Source organism: Notamacropus eugenii, chromosome 6 (genome assembly GCF_028372415.1).
Source record: "Notamacropus eugenii isolate mMacEug1 chromosome 6, mMacEug1.pri_v2, whole genome shotgun sequence".
NCBI lineage: Eukaryota > Metazoa > Chordata > Mammalia > Diprotodontia > Macropodidae > Notamacropus > Notamacropus eugenii.
The window spans coordinates 53084269-53100030 of record NC_092877.1 but is presented as its reverse complement, the minus strand read 5'-3'; the positions used below and the strand labels follow the sequence as shown (position 1 = coordinate 53100030).

General features: G+C 44.1%; 2 protein-coding genes across 4 annotated transcripts in view; one reads left to right on the top strand and one right to left on the bottom strand.

Annotated features, from left to right (window-relative positions):
- The window catches only part of GRK4 (G protein-coupled receptor kinase 4), a 135939-nt gene extending 131472 nt beyond the window's left edge, over nt 1-4467 (bottom strand). Inside the window, exon 1 of one of the 3 annotated variants that reach the window (XM_072620066.1) lies at nt 4097-4467. In XM_072620066.1, the coding sequence (XP_072476167.1) occupies nt 4097-4148 (52 nt within the window). In that variant the 5' untranslated portion in view covers nt 4149-4467. The remainder of the gene's footprint in view (nt 1-4096) is intronic. The other 2 variants (XM_072620067.1, XM_072620068.1) reach the window with 2 other exon arrangements.
- Nucleotides 4468-4840: 373 nt separating this feature from the next.
- Nucleotides 4841-15762, top strand: part of NOP14 (NOP14 nucleolar protein) — a 63742-nt gene continuing 52820 nt past the window's right edge. The window contains exon 1 of the mRNA XM_072620065.1: nt 4841-5236. Coding sequence (XP_072476166.1) covers nt 5057-5236 — 180 coding nt within the window. The 5' untranslated portion in view covers nt 4841-5056. The remainder of the gene's footprint in view (nt 5237-15762) is intronic.

Sequence of the window (15762 nt, the reverse complement as noted above, 5' to 3'; positions counted from 1 at the left end):
CACATCCATTCCTTCCATCTCTAACTTCTTTCACAGCTTAAGTTCCAATTTCTCCATAAGACCCTCCCTGATCCCCTTCATCTTCCAGCACAACTTAGACCTTCCAAGTGTCATGCATCCAGGCTGTAGTAACTAGCTCATTGATAGAGAGAGGCTATTTAAGTTTTTGTAACTTCAATACCCAGCACAGTGCCTGGCACACAATACATGCTTAATAAATGTTGCCTGACTGATTGAAGGCACTAAGCGAGGTTCTAGGGGGTACAGTGGCCAAAAAAAGAAACAAAAGGTACCAATTCTGAAAAAAATTTACCACCTAAAGGTGTTCCAGGGGATTCCCTAGGGCACATGAAGATTAACACCCTCATATTAGGTAAAACATTTAAGTTCTCTGACAGGAGAGATGTAGAATGCAGTCTGGCAAATGCTTTTATAAAGAACTATGCATTTTAAACATAAACAACAGATCAGGTTCTTTACTCACTTTTACAGCTGTTATTTGAGCTTTCAGCCTTAAATCAGCTTTCCTATTTAAAAAGCAAGAATAACTTTTTTCATCTATTTTCCTCACAAAGGTTTTGAAGACTCTGCATTTTGAGCTCTGGCTTAGGGGACAGAGGGCTGGCCCTAGCATCAAGAAGACCTGTATTCAAATGCAGTCAGACACATAGTGGATATATGATCCTGGACAAGTCACTTAAATCTCTCCCCTCTCTGATGCAGGCCCTCATCACCTCAAGCCTAGACAGTTCCAGAAACCTGCCTAGTTGGTCTTCCTGCCATAAACCTCTCTCCATTCCTATCCATCCTGCTCCATTTCAGCTACTAAAGCACTTTTCCTAAAGTGCAGGACTATGCCATGCTCATAGTCAATAATCTCCAGGATTAAATACAAAACCCTGTGTTAGGCATTCAAAGCCCTTCATAACTCAGCCCTGCTTATACCTTTCTTTTCTTACACATTATACAATCCTACTACCACATACTTGTCAATATAGTGGCTTCCTTTCTGTTCCAAAGAACAAAACACTCAATCTCTTAGCTCTGGGCATTTCTCTGGCTATGCTCCTATGCTCGAAGTGTTCTCCTTCCTCTCCACCTTTTGGCTTCAAGTAAAATTCCAGCCTTTTCCAATCCCTCTTAATTCTAGTGCCTTCCCTCCAGTGAATGTTTGCGACTTATCCTACGTACGACTTGTTTACATATAGTTGTTCGCATCTTGACTACCCTATTATTGCAAACTCCTCCAAAGCAGAGATTATTTTGTTTTGGTGTTTTTGCCTTTCACTTAATGACCAGCACTTAATCCAGTGCTAGGTGCATAGGAGGCACTTAAATGCTTATTTGACTGACCTAACTCTTTGTGCCCCCAGGAAACTTGTTAAGACTGCCGTGGTAAGAGATAGCAGCTACCTGCAAAGGTAGAAACTTCCTCACGGGAAGTTCCTTAAACTAATGAAGTCACAGGTAAGGACCCCTCCCCACCACTCTTCCCAAAAAGCACCAAGGAACAGTTAAAACCAAAGTGATTTTCCTAAAGTACAGGTCTGACCACATCATTCACCTACTCAATAAACTCCAGTGGCTCCTTATTACTTCGAATAAAATTTAAAACTCTGTTCATCATTTAAAACTCTTTACAACCTGACTCCAATTTTGGAATCTAGTTTCCTTCAAATCTCACCTCAAGTCCAATCGTCTACATGAAACCTTTCCTGCTTCTCATCTCCTAAGACACCCCCATAGCTAAGGTCTTCTGCAACAAAATCACCTGGTCAACTTGTATCTATTGTTTATATTTCATATAATGCACATCACCCAGGCTAGACCCTAAGCTTGAGGTCCAGGATGGTTTCAGGTTGCCTCTGTATCTCTAGTATGTAGCACAGTGCCTGGCACTTAGTAGGTGCTTAAATAATGCTTACAGAATGATTACATTGTTTTTAGTAATCACTGACTTTTCGATTTAAAACTCGCACAATTTATATAATTCCTATGGACTAATGTTATTTCAGGAATCCCTGTACAATTTCAGTCCAATATTCAGTCCTTTTATCAAGAGCTCTAAATGAAAAAATTGATGCAATTATTTCCTAAAAGCCTCACAGGGGATAAAAGAGAAAAGTATTAAACTTTCATAAAGAAGAAAAAAAGGATGAAAAATGAGATTTACTTAAGATATTTGTGCTCCAAAAGAACATCTTCAGTACAACTTCATGCAATTTTCTATTTGATAGGATTAATTACTGATGCTGTCTAGTAATGACATCAGCAGAAACACCACTTTCCTGGCCTCGGTGGTTTTGGCCAACGTACCAAAAGCCCAAATAGATTACACAATTCAACCATCCTTTCAGGTTCTCTACAAGGATGCACCGTAGGTAATGAATCCACAGTCTATTTACACTTGTTAAAGAAAACAAAAGCAAAGCAATAATATTATTATTCCAAGGAAATGAGTAGAAATTGCTGACTTGGGGCAAGTAAAGAGGTATGGGAAATAAATGTGGCAGAGACTAGAACTCTATGCCTAATTATAAGTACAGGAAGACAACCTACTTTATTTAGCCCTAGGACTATTTCAGTAGGCTCCCAAACCAGAGAGTCTGACCAAGTGCTGGTTTACTATTGATTCATGGGTGAATTATTACTAACTTGCTAGTCTGTCACCACATCATTAAAGAAAACAACAACACGGTTTTGGCTGAATCACTGCCAAAAAAAAAGTTATTAAAACTTAAAAACTAATTTAAAAATACCAGGTTGTCCCCCACGCCTGGAATTGCTCTCCCCCTTTGCCCCCAATTTCCTTCAAGCCTAATAAATTCAAGTGCCATCTTCTACACTAGGCCTTTCCTGATCCCCGAAGTGGTGATCCCCGAGGTTCTTAGTGCCTTCTCCCCAAAGGGGAGGCTAGAATGAAAGCTCCTGTTTTCACCTTTACCTTGGCAATCCCAATGCCGTTGTGCCTTTCTCACTCATTGGAGGCACTGAAAAAATGCTTGGGCATTACACAGATCTTGTGTAAATTGCCCAGTGTAGTTCCCAAAGCCATTTTCTCAGCCCTTTAAAGGCCAGCACATATTGAACAAATGACTGACTGATTAGACCAGAGAGCTTAAGCAGATCTGCCTTCCCTCCCTCCCCGACAGGTACAATCCATGCACAATCCAAGCAGGCTCGCTCAGCAAAGCGGTGAGACTCCGGATAAAGCGGAGGAAGGCGACTCCAAGGATTGGAGCTCCAAGAAACTTGTCCTCTGATTTGAGGCAGAGCGGGGGACAGGACACGGAGCGCGAGAGAGTAAGTCCTCCCTTGCACAAGGGTTAAAGCAAACACTGCTCGGCTGGTCCGGAGTTCCGGGAGAACTCAGTTTCTATAAAGGCCTGAAAGAATGGGAGGGGAGTGAGGAGAGAAGCGGGGAGGGGGAGATAGGAGTGCGGGAAGGTGCAGATGAAAGGGGAGGGGGTGGAGAGAAAAGCAGAATACGGCAGCAGAGGGGGAGAGTGAGAGCCGGGGGAGAGAAGGGACAGGGGGGCAAGAAGAGGGGGAATGGCGGGAGAGAAGGGGAGAGGAGGGAAGACCCGGGGAAGGAGGGGAGCGAGGAGAGAAGCGGGGAGGGGGAGATAGGAGTGCGGGAAGGTGCAGATGAAAGGGGAGGGGGTGGAGAGAAAAGCAGAATACGGCAGCAGAGGGGGAGAGTGAGAGCCGGGGGAGAGAAGGGACAGGGGGGCAAGAAGAGGGGGAATGGCGGGAGAGAAGGGGAGAGGAGAGAAGACCCGGGGAAGGAGGGGAGCGAGGAGAGAAGCGGGGAGGGGGAGATAGGAGTGCGGGAAGGTGCAGATGAAAGGGGAGGGGGTGGAGAGAAAAGCAGAATACGGCAGCAGAGGGGGGAGAGTGAGAGCCGGGGGAGAGAAGGGACAGGGGGGCAAGAAGAGGGGGAATGGGGGGAGAGAAGGGGAGAGGAGGGAAGACCCGGGGAAGGAGGGGAGGGGAGCGCGAGGGGCAGAGGGGGCAGGGAGAGGCGGGGAAGCAGCCCGGGGCGCACCTGGGCGCAGCCCGCGCACCTGGGCGCCCCGCCTGCCGCCGCCCTCACCTTCCCGGGCTTTCAGCAGCACCGTGTTGGCCACGATGTTCTCAATCTCCATGATCAGCCGCCGCCGCCGCTGGGGAGGAGCCGCAGCCTCCGAGGCGCATCTCTCTCCCGGTGCCGGCGCCAGTCCCGGAGCCAGGCGCTCCCGGCCCGCCCGGGGAAGACCGGTCGCTGCCGCTGCCGCCCGCGGGCAGGAGGGGGAACCGCCGCTGTAGCTGCCGGGGCCGAAGGAAGGGACCGGGTCGGCGGGGGCGGGTCACGGCTTCTTCGCCCTCGCGGCTGATAACGCCCTCGTCACCGCCGCCGCCTGCCGGGTTCTCCTTAGCCCCATAGTCCAAGCCCGGCCCGCTCCCGGGCCCCGTCAAGTTCCGAATGCCCGTCCCATCGTGGCCGCCTCCTCCTCTCCCCTCCCCGGGGAGGGGCCCAGGAGGCTGAGGCGCCGCCTCCTCCGACCCTGCGGCCTCGTACGCCCTCCCCGCCTCCGTTCCCCCTCCACACAGCTCCTCCTCCGCGATCGTCCAAAGGCTTGCCTCCGCTAGGGGGACCCCGAGCGCCCAGCCCGCCCACTCTGCGACCCGCAGAAGCGGCGGCATGCGCACACTAGAAACTACAAGTACCCGAGGGCTCTACGGTGGCTGGAATAGGGAGGTTTAAGGGGAAGTGAAGAAGTAAATTGCTGAGCCTTCTGGGAGTTGTGGTCCCATAGAGGGACCGCCGGTGAAATCAACTCCCCTGAAGATAAGAGAGGTTTGCATGCTGGGATTTGTAGGCTCCTAGTAGACCTCGACAATTGGGAAGGAGGAAGGTTCAGTTGTCGCGAGAATTAGTCGTCAGTCGTCAGGTGCCGTGGCTGCGCACGTTGTTGCGTCGGTGCCTGTGTGTCTCGGCTTCTTTCCCGGTTGACGGGGTACCGTCCAGTCCGCGGGATCTTCGGGTGGCCCGTCGGAAGGCAGCGTGTGCATCATGGGCAAACCCAGGGGTAAGGCCCTGGGGAGCCAGGCCGGAGCCCGGAAGGCCAAGCCCGTCGCCAACCCCAACCCCTTCGAGGTGAAGATCAACCGGCAGAAGTTCCAGATCCTGGGAAGGAAAACGCGCCACGACGTGGGCCTGCCGGGGATCTCCAGAGCCAAGGCCATCCAGAAGGTGAGGGTCCTGGCCGGGAAGCCCGGAGGGGGGGCTGGGCGCGGGGCGCCGTGGGATTCGGAGGTGTCGCGTAGACGTCTCGGTGCTGCTGGACGACGCCTCAGGGCCTCCCTGGTAGCCGGGGCCGTCCTGAGGACGCGGGGTCGGCTCTCGGGCCGAATGGTCTCTTTTTTCGGCCTGGTCTTCCCGTGTTCCAGCCGCGCTGGGCTGCGTCCTCCCCATCCCGGCCTGCGCCCGTCATTGACCTCCCCACCCCCACGGCGCCCCCCGCCCCCCAAAGAGCTCCCGCGCGGAGGTGTTCGAGCCTCGGTGGAGGCCGGCCTCAGGGCCACATCTAACAGTGGTAACATTAGCCGGCCTCTGGCTCGTCCTTGGGAAGTGCCACGTGCCGTTCCGAGCCTTGACAAGAACCCCGGGAGGTGGGTGTTATTACGCCGCTGCTTTACGGTTGTGGAAGCGAGTGACCAGCCCAGCACTCCCTAGGGAGCCTTCCAGCCACCTTTACATTCTAGCATGGTTGATGTTCTTAGCGCTAAACACGAGTGGGGCTGGCCAGGTGACCTCCACCCGTGCGGCTCCGCACCTTTTTTGTTCAGAGAGCTCTGAGAGTTTGAGTAACTTGCCCAGCGTCACACAGAATCTGAGGCCCTTCTTGAGAACAAGGTTCTCTGTCTTCCCCTCTCCCCTTAGTAATTTTGAAATACATTGTAATCAATTGTTATCCATCTTCACTCTGAAATCTTCCCTCTGGATGCCTTTTATCCGGAGTTGTTCCACCTAAAGGATTCATCACAACTCAGCGTCCATTTGCAGCAGGTCTGCTGGGTGGGAATGATTGTGCTGGGCCATTAGATGGAAGGAAAGGATCTTCCCTGGGAGGTAGCAGTGATAAGATGGAAGGAGCTCTGAGATGCCTAAACTATGCGACTTAAGGTGTCACCACTTCTCTCAGCTTCAGTTTCTTCAGGGAAGATACCAGTACCTACATGAGTGATCTCATGGGGTTACTCAAAAGATCAAATAAGATGGTGGCTTTAAAGCCTTTTGTAAATTGTCAAGCATACTGTCTAGGCTGTTGTTACTGGGAGAGAGAATGAAGATGGGTGAACAGCTGACTAGAACGTATCTCAAAATTATTAAGGGAATTCAAAGAAGGACAGGGATTACTTCTAGCTGGTGGAATCAAGGAAAGGATGCTAACTTTAACCCTTATTCCTTTGGTTGGTGTGCTTAATTCTTTAAAAGTTATTTCTTATAATAATAATAGTAGTGCTTGCTGTGTGCCGCTCACTGTGCTAGGTGCTTTGCATTCATTATCTCATTTGATCCTCAGAACAACCTTAGGTGCTATTTTTCTGCCCATTTTACAGAAGAGGAAACTGAGGAAAAGGGGTTGACCTGCCCAGGGTCACACAGCTAGTTAGCTTTTGAGGTGATATTTGGACTCAGGTCTTCTCAGCTCCAGAGCCAGCGTTCTGTCCACTGTGTCCCCTAGTTAGCCCTTCACTGCTACTCAAGAAACTTTTATGTTTGTTTCTTTTTGATTCTTTAACTCATTCCTCACAATTACTATTTCAAATCTTGCCCTCCGTCTTCAAGTCCTCAGTTCCACTCTTACCATCTAAATTTCAGAAGACGACTTCACCTCCTGCTTACTAAAATTTCACTTTAGACTGTGAGTTCCTTGAGAGCAGGGTCTGTCTCTTGCCTTTCTTTGTATCCACAGCCATTACACTGCATTGCACGTGGTATTTATTAACTGAGATTGAACCAAGATATCTTCAATTTGATAAACAGTTGATGTCTGTTCCCTCTACTGGGACAGTGGACAAGGTGCTGGCTTTGGAGTTAAGACCAAAGTCCTAACCTGCCTGTGTCCCTGTGATCTCTGTGACCTTGGGCAAGTCAGTAAACCATTTTAGGTCTCAGTTTTCTCATCTGTAGAATGAAAGGGTTGGACCAGATGGCTTCTGAGGTCTCTTTCAGCTCAAACTCTATAATTCTATAGCAGAGCTTTTTATTGAATATTCTCATCATTTTCTCCTTGCCTCCCGTTTCAGAGAAATTCCAGAATTAACCCTGCTACCTCTGTAGTATCATTTCTTCAATTATTTCCTCTCCTTTATAGGTGATACATTATAAATTTAGGGCTGCAAAGGACCTTTGGAATAATTTGATAAGGTTCTTCATATTACTCTTGTTCATTTCAGTTTATCCTGCTCTACCAGCTGCTTTTTCTCTATCAACAAATAGGAACAAGTTTCCCCATCCTAAAACAAAACAAAGCAAAAAAACTTCCTTCAACCTTTGTAATCCTCAAAATACTAGCCTTTATTCTGTTCCTTCAGTGCCTCCCTCTTGTCACCCATCCACGCTTTAGCTCCTTGTAATCTTGTTCTGTCCTCACTACTTCTAAAGTTACTCTTTCATGGGTCACTGTTGATCTTCTGTATCAGATTAACCTGAATCTTCCTCAAGCATAGAACTAATGGTGAAGAAATCTTTCAGAGCTTCTCATAGACCAAGGAAGACTGAGGCTTCTTACGTAACCGGCGTCTCTGGGCAGAATCTGCACCTGGGTTTTGGCTGAGTCCGGCACTCTCCATAGGCCATGTAGCCTTTCTAAGTAAAGCCTTACCTTTTATTCAATGTCTAATTAACTTGGACTTGAGTCCAGGTCTTCTAACTCTAGGCCAAGTGTCTTTCTATTTGTTTTCTCCACTGAAAAAGTAAATGCCCTAGAGACAAGGAACTGATCTAGTCAGGCTTGGAGATCCCTTTCATTCCCAGGCAGAACAGATATCTGGGCTGAGACTTTTATTTATAGTGTCTGTGGGAGGGCAGCGTAATAACATACACTTAAATGTAGTAATGTGGTCTCAGAAATCTGAGGCTTTCAAACAATCACCCTATTAGGTGATAATACTGTGGATAATTAGACTAGATTAAGTGGGCAACAATTAGACATCAATCTCCACAGTTTTTTTTGCTTGTGTTTCTCTTATTTACCCTCTCTTTGGGTAACTGTAATTGAATACATATTTGAACTGTATGTTATATTTTTGTCATCCATAACTAGCAACTTACGCCCTTATACATGGTATACTTCCCTGAATTCATACTGTTTTCTGCCTGGAATACCATCCAAGTGTTGAAATCCTGCCTACCCTTAAAGACTCAGCTCAGATGATAGCTTCCTCATAAAATATTCCTTTAACCCCCTTTCTTCCTTGTGGTCAGAACTACTCTTTGCCTCATCAGACCTCACACAGTACTTTGTACTACTTTTGTACATGTATGACATTTAATTGTATGTGTGATTGCTTCTGCTTTCTTTTCTGGCTAGATTGTAAGCTCAGTGAGGGCAGGGAATGGCTTACTTCCACATTCCTCTACCCCTAGAAGATGTTTCATAAACACTGAATTTTGGAAGATGTACTCATAGAAAGTACCGCAGACAGAGCTCATTTCTTTAAAGAAAACAGAACTGTCTTAACAGTTGGGCAGAAGGCCACATTGTGGCATTTATAACTATTTTGTTGTCAGCTGTGTCTCCCTCAACTTTGTTTAGTCCAAACTAAGATTTGTTGTTCAGTTGTTCGTGACCCTACTTGCAGAATGTAGTATGTACTTGACATAGCACCAAGGCTGGCTAATTTCTATTCTTTAATTAATCTCTACCTTTCTTAGGCTTAACGTCATGAACAAATTTAGAAAAAACCCACTTTGGTAGGCAGGAATCAGAATGTGGTTTTATTTACACATTCACAGTAAAATATTTGAAATATCAATATGTACACACACCGGAACACATGTGTATCTATTTTCTTAGTTAATTGGATATGTGTATCTTTAGCTTGCCCATCTCGCTCTATTATACACCATTTAAGAGCAGAGATTCTGTGTAATGTTCATTATAGTCCTTATAACTTCTAGTCTAGTATTTGAACTCAGGGGCCTCTTCGTAAATGTGGAAAACGACTGTGGGTTTTTAGAATGAAAGCAGGAATGTGAATAGTGTTTTGTTGTTTGTTTCCAAAGGCAGGATGGTCAAATTAGAATCTTACGCGGATGGATTTTTCTCTATCCACAGAACATACAAAGACAACTTTTTCTGTGAATCAGAAAAATCTGTTCAGTGGGATTCATATATCAGAGAATGAGCTGGGTTTTTTCAGGTGCAGGGAGCAGAAAGGTCAAGAAAAATAAAGAATGGTTTTTCCCCTAGGTCTTTTATTTGTAACCTACTGCAGTTAGCCCTTTCTTTGCCTTTTGGGATGCCAACAGTAAATAAGATTAATAAAGACCAGATGATTTAAGAACTTCATAATGGTTTGCAAAGATCAGTTACATAAGTCACCATTTTTGTTATTCTCAGAGGTCTCAGAATTAAATACAAACTGAATTATGCTTCCTAGGTGTCTCTTTAAGACTAAATAGGTAATAACACATTCTATTAGCCTGTCCCATGTCCAGTATATACAGTGTAAGCACAAAGTAATTGTGTACTGGCCACTATGAACACTAGGGCAGTGTGGTGTTGCAATGATGAAATATAAAACAAAAGAATGCAAACTAAGGAGTCCAGAATTAAATTGTATTAGAAATTAGATTCTTCATGGAATTAGTTGAACGGGACAGGAGCAGAAAACATGGAGAATGTTTAAAATGTACTTTTTATCTGTTATAGGAGGTAAAGATACAAGCCTAGAATAAACCAGCTGAGCCTATCTGTCAGGCTGTGGTATTAACACTTTTAAGGCTCCTGTTTTTTTGCTTTAGAAAAATAGAATCTTTATTTACATAAGTCATCCTCAATCATATCCATATTTTCTTTTGATTCAAAAGTGCTTTAAAAAAAAGTTTCGAGTACTTCTTCTCACCTTCCCCCCCTCACTAGAGTTTTCACCAAAACCTATCAGAAATGCCCAGGTCATTCACTGCAACCCAGGCCATCACCAGGAGTCCTGACTTTTATCTTTCAGTGGACTTCAGTGACTCAAGAGTAGAGACTCTTCCTCACTTCAATCTAATTCATGTCCATATGTGATGTCCTAAGCTAAGATATGTGGTCCCTATATTGAGATAACAGTATATTAGTGATTCCCTCAATCACTATCAATAGTACAGAGATATCATTTGTGTTATAGAAAAATTATAATATAATCCTTGCACTTATGCAAGCAAGTGCAGGTTGTCAGCAGCAGCACTGCTTGTGCTGAATCTCGTCTGCTTCTGACTTTTTTGTGAGATTGGAAAATGTTCGTTTTTCCTAGTTTTTCTGTGGGTATGATAAGCTGCTTCTTAAAGGAAGACAGAGACTTTGTGCAGCCAAGGGAAGAAGGACTTGGGGGACATGAGATGGAATCTCATGGGTGAGAAACAGAGAAGACCAATTAGACTCTATCACAAGGTGTGGTAGGTGGGTCATAATGTCCAGTGAGACTAGAAAGAGGTTGGGGCCTAGTCTTTCCATTCTGGAAAGTATGTTGGAACTCTGCCCAAAAAGTTACTAAACTTTACACACCTGCAATACCACTATCAGAGCTGACTCTAAAGAAGGAAAGGATCAGTATGTAGCAGGTCTTTTTGTGGTAGCAGAAAACTAGGAACTGAGGGGCCTTCCATCAGTTGGGGAATAAATTGCTGAACAAATTATGGCATATGAATGTGATAGAATACTCTTGTGCTTTACGAAGTGATGACAGGCATGACTTCAGAGAAACCTGGGAAAACTTGTATAAACTTACACTGAGTGGACGGAACTGAACCAGGAGAGCACTGTATGCCATCACAACTTGGAAACCTCTAAAAACGCCAAGGATCTAGAGGACTCATGCCTGAGGTCATGGACTTGGCACACGAGACCATCGTTTTTTGGACACAGCCAATGGAGATGTTTGTTTTACTTGCCTGTGCATATTTGTTACAAGGAGTTTGTTTGTTTTGCTCTGTAGATTTGGGAAGGCAGGAGGGAAAGAAAACAGATTTGTTCATTGAAAAAAATTTTTAAATGAAGGAAAACAAAGATACGTTGGGGCAAGTTTGTGAAGGTTGTAAAGGGCTTTAAAGACTAAGCATAGGAGTTTATATTTTCCTAGAGGTATTAGAGGTTGATTTGAGTAGAAGCACATGGCCAAATGCTTGAGGAAAGTAGATACTCCAGACATTGAGTAGATACTCCAAGTCTAGGCTTCTTTTCTACACCTTTGAATCATTTATTGACTTGTGGTTTATTGTAGAATATACAATGAGAAAGGCTACCTGTTCCCTAGTCATTATGCTAAGCACTGAAAGTACAAAGATGAAAAAGCAACACAGTCCCAGATACTACAGTATCTGTAGAAAAACAAGAAATAAAAAAAATTATAAATGTGTCACTTAGCACAGTGACACAACTTACAAGTGCTTAGTAAATACATGTTGACTTGTTGTGTTTGTCCTTCATTCTCCATGAGGACCATGACATCAAGATGATGACATGGCTTGCAGTTGAGTGATTTGAGGGAGGGAGGGCTGTGCAAGGTTACCAAAATCACTTTCTTCTGAGCCATTTGGATCCAGTGATCTGATATTCATCAGGAGGGCTGGAGATGGCCCAGGATGCAGTGGGAGACCCTGGCCCTTTCAGGCTGAGGTCCTGTAGCATTCTTACTTTGAGATACCACTTTTTGACTTAACTTGAAATGAGAGCTTTGGAGGAAAAAATTGTAAAGAGAATAGTAATTGAGAGTGGGGGTCAGCAAACTGTATTCCTCAGACCAGATCCAGTCAGCTGCCTATATTTGTACGATCCATGAGCTAAGGAAGATTTTTTAAGAGCATTCTATATGACCATGGTTGTCAATTCCTTGTTTAGAACAGAATGTGGTAAAAACTAACCCATGAGCAACTCCCTGGAAATGAGAAGAGAACAAATAGACTTCAAAGACAAAAAAAAAATATTAGACCAAAATCTAAGGTTTGGGTTTTTTAATGGGAAATGTAAAGTACCTACTGTTAAAAACAAAACTAAACAACTGACCTGAAAAACAGGTCAAGGAGAGAGAATCTAAGAATCATTAGATACACTCAACACTTTCACCCTCTCCCCCACCAAAAAAACCCTGCATGAATATCATATTATAAGTAATCATAAATTAAACTACCTGTATCTGTTAGAACCACAAGGCAAACTGAAAATAGAATTTGCGAGTCATCTCCTGAAAGAAACCCCAAAATGAAAACTTCCAAGAACATCCTAGCCACAGTCCAAACCTGCAGGTCAAATTAAAAATACTCTAAACAACCAGAAAGAAAGAGTTTAAGTGTCAAAGATCCACAAGAATTGTAGTTACCACTATAGAGGTGAGGAAACTTTGAAGTACTCTTACCAAAAGAAAATAACAAAGACTTAAAACCTAGAATAATTCAACCTGCAAAAGTTAAGTATAATGCTATAGTGGAAAAAAGTGGATTTGAATGAAATCAAGAACTTTCAGACATTCCTGTTGAAAATTCCAGGGCTTAATAGAAACTTTTATTGAAAATATAATAATCAGTGGGGCGGAGCCAAGATGGCGGAGTAGAAAGACACACATATGTGGGCTCCCCACACACAGCCCATAAAATACCTGTGGAGAGGGACTCTCAACAAATTCTGGAGCAGCAGAAGTGGAGAACAACAGAGTGCAGGAGATTTCCAGCCCAGGGTGACCTGAAAGGCCCACGGAAACATCTGTTGCATTGGACGCGAAGCAGAGCCCGGCCCAGTCAGCGCGTGGCATAGCTCTGGGAGGAAGATACCTCAGGGGTGAAATCACCAGTCACAATAGCAGCAGTTGGCAGATCCCTCAACCCACAGGCACCAAAGGTCAGTGACAGAGTTTTTTCAGCTGGCCAAGAAGGAGAAGGGCCTTCCCATAGCTCTGGCCTCAGGGTGCAGCCTGCAGAGGCCACATCGGGCAGTATGCAGCAGTTCCTACAGCAGCCCACATCCATTGTTGAATCGAAAAACCCCTGGGGTCATTGAGGAGCTGCTTCTTACCTCAGCCCTGTGTAGAGGCTCTGAGGGAGCTGATCTTTATCTCACACTGAATGGCAGCCTTGCCCATGCAGCTTATCTGAATCTCAGCCCCCAGTGCTGGCTTGGTGGAACTGGAGGCCAGGTGACTGTGAAGAGGAAACTGCTAAGATTCTGGGCACAAAAATCTCTGTCTACTCCCAGACCAGTGTACACGCTTGATTGTGCCACCTTGGAGGAACTGAGATCTTGCAGATTCCCAGAGTATACCCTGCTCTTGACAAAGGACCAAAAGTCAAGTAATTGGTTGGGAAAATGCCCAAAAAAGGGGAAAAAAAATAAGACTGTATAGAAGGTTACTTTCTTGGTGAACAGGTATCTTCTCCCATCCTTTCAGAGGAGGAAGAACAATGCTAACCATCAAGGAAAGACATAAAAGTCAAGGCTTCTGTGTCCCAAACATCCAAAATAAATATTCAATGGGCTCAGGCCATGGAAGAGCTCAAAAAGGATTTTGAAAATCAAGTAAGAGAGGTGGAGGAAAAATTGGGAAGAGAAATGAGAGATGCAAAAAAAGCATGAAAAACAGGTCAACACCTTGCTAAAGGAGACCCCAAAAAATGCTGAAGAAAATAACACCTTGAAAAATAGGCTAACTCAATTGGCAAAAGAGGTTCAAAAAGCCAATGAGGAGAAGAATGCTTTAAAAAGCAGAATTAGCCAAATAGAAAAGGAGGTTCAAAAGCTCACTGAAGAAAATAGTTCTTTCAAAATTAGAATGGAACAGATGGAAGCTAATGACTTTATGAGAAACCAAGAAATCACAAAACAAAACCAAAAGAATGAAAAATGGAAGATAATGTGAAATATCTCATTGGAAAAGCAACTGACCTAGAAAATAGATCCAGGAGAGACAATTTAAAAATTATGGGACTGCCTGAAAGCCATGATCAAAAAAGAGCCTATACATCATCTTTCATGAAATTATCAAGGAAAACTGCCCTGATATTCCAGAACTAGGGGGGCAAAATAAATATTGAAAGAATCCACTGATCACCTCCTGAAAGAGATTCAAAAAAAGGAACTCCTAGGAACCTTGTGGCCAAATTCCAGAGTTCCCAGGTCAAGGAGAAAATATTGCAAGCATCTAGAAAGAAACAATTCAATTATTGTGGAAATACAATCAGGATAACACAAGATCTAGCAGCTTCTACATTAAGGGATCGAAGAGCATGGAATATGATATTCCAGAAGTCAAAGGAACTAGAACTAAAACCAAGAATCACCTACCCAGCAAAACTGAGTATAATACTTCAGGGGAAAAAAATAGTCTTTCAGTGAAATGGAGGACTTTCAAGCATTCTTGATGAAAAGACCAGAGCTGAAAAGAAAATTTGACTTTCAGACAAAAGAATCAAGAGAAACGTGAAAAGGTAAACAGCAAAGAGAAGTCATAAGGGATGTTACTAAAGTTGAACTGTTTACATTCCTACATGGAAAGACAATATTTGTAACTCTTGGAATTTTTTTCAGTATCTGGGTAGTTGGTGGTGGTGTGTGTGATTACACACACACATACACACAGACACACATACATAGAGACAGAGAACACAGGGTGAGTTGAATAGGATGGGATCATATCTTTAAAAAATGAAATTAAGGGGTGAGAGAGAAATATATTAGGAGGAGAAAGGGAAAAATGGAATGGGGCAAATTATTTCTCATAAAAGAGGCAAGTTAAAGACTTTTCAGTGGAGGGGAAAGGTGGGAGGTGAGAAAAAAACATGAAGCTTACTCTCATCACTAAAGAAGGAATTCGAGTAAAAGAAGGAATAAAATGCACACTCATTTTGGTATGAAAACCTATCTTACAATACAGGAAAGTGGGGGAGAAGGGGATAAGCAGGGTGGAGGGGATGATGGAAGGGAAGGCAATGGGAGGAAGGAGCAATTAGAAGTCAACACTCTTGGGGAAGGACAGGGTCAGAATAGAGAATAGAAGAAATGGGGGGCAGGATAGGATGGAGGGAAATATAGTTAGTCTTACACAACACGACTACTATGGAAGTCATTTGCAAAACTACACAGATATGGCCTATATTGAATTGCTTGCCTTCCCAGTGAGGATGGGTGGGGAGGGAGGGAGGAAGAAAAGTTGGAACTCAAAGTTTTAGGAACAACTGTTGAGTATTGTTCTTGCATACAACTAGAAAATAAGAAATATGGTAATGGGGTATAGAAATTTATCCTGCCCTACAGGACAAAAGAGATGGGCATAAGGGAAGGGAGGGATGATAGAAGAGAGGGCAGATTGGTGATAGGGATAATCAGAAAACCCTGCGTTTTGGGGTGGGGGGAGGGGAGAAATGGGGAGAAAATTTGGAACTCAAAATTTTGTGGAAATGAATGTTGAAAACTTAAATAAATAAATATTAAAAAATATAATAATCAAAAGAAACCTAGAAAAGTAAATACATTTGAACAAATTGAAATGGCTAAATCAGGATCATATGTTTGCATTCTA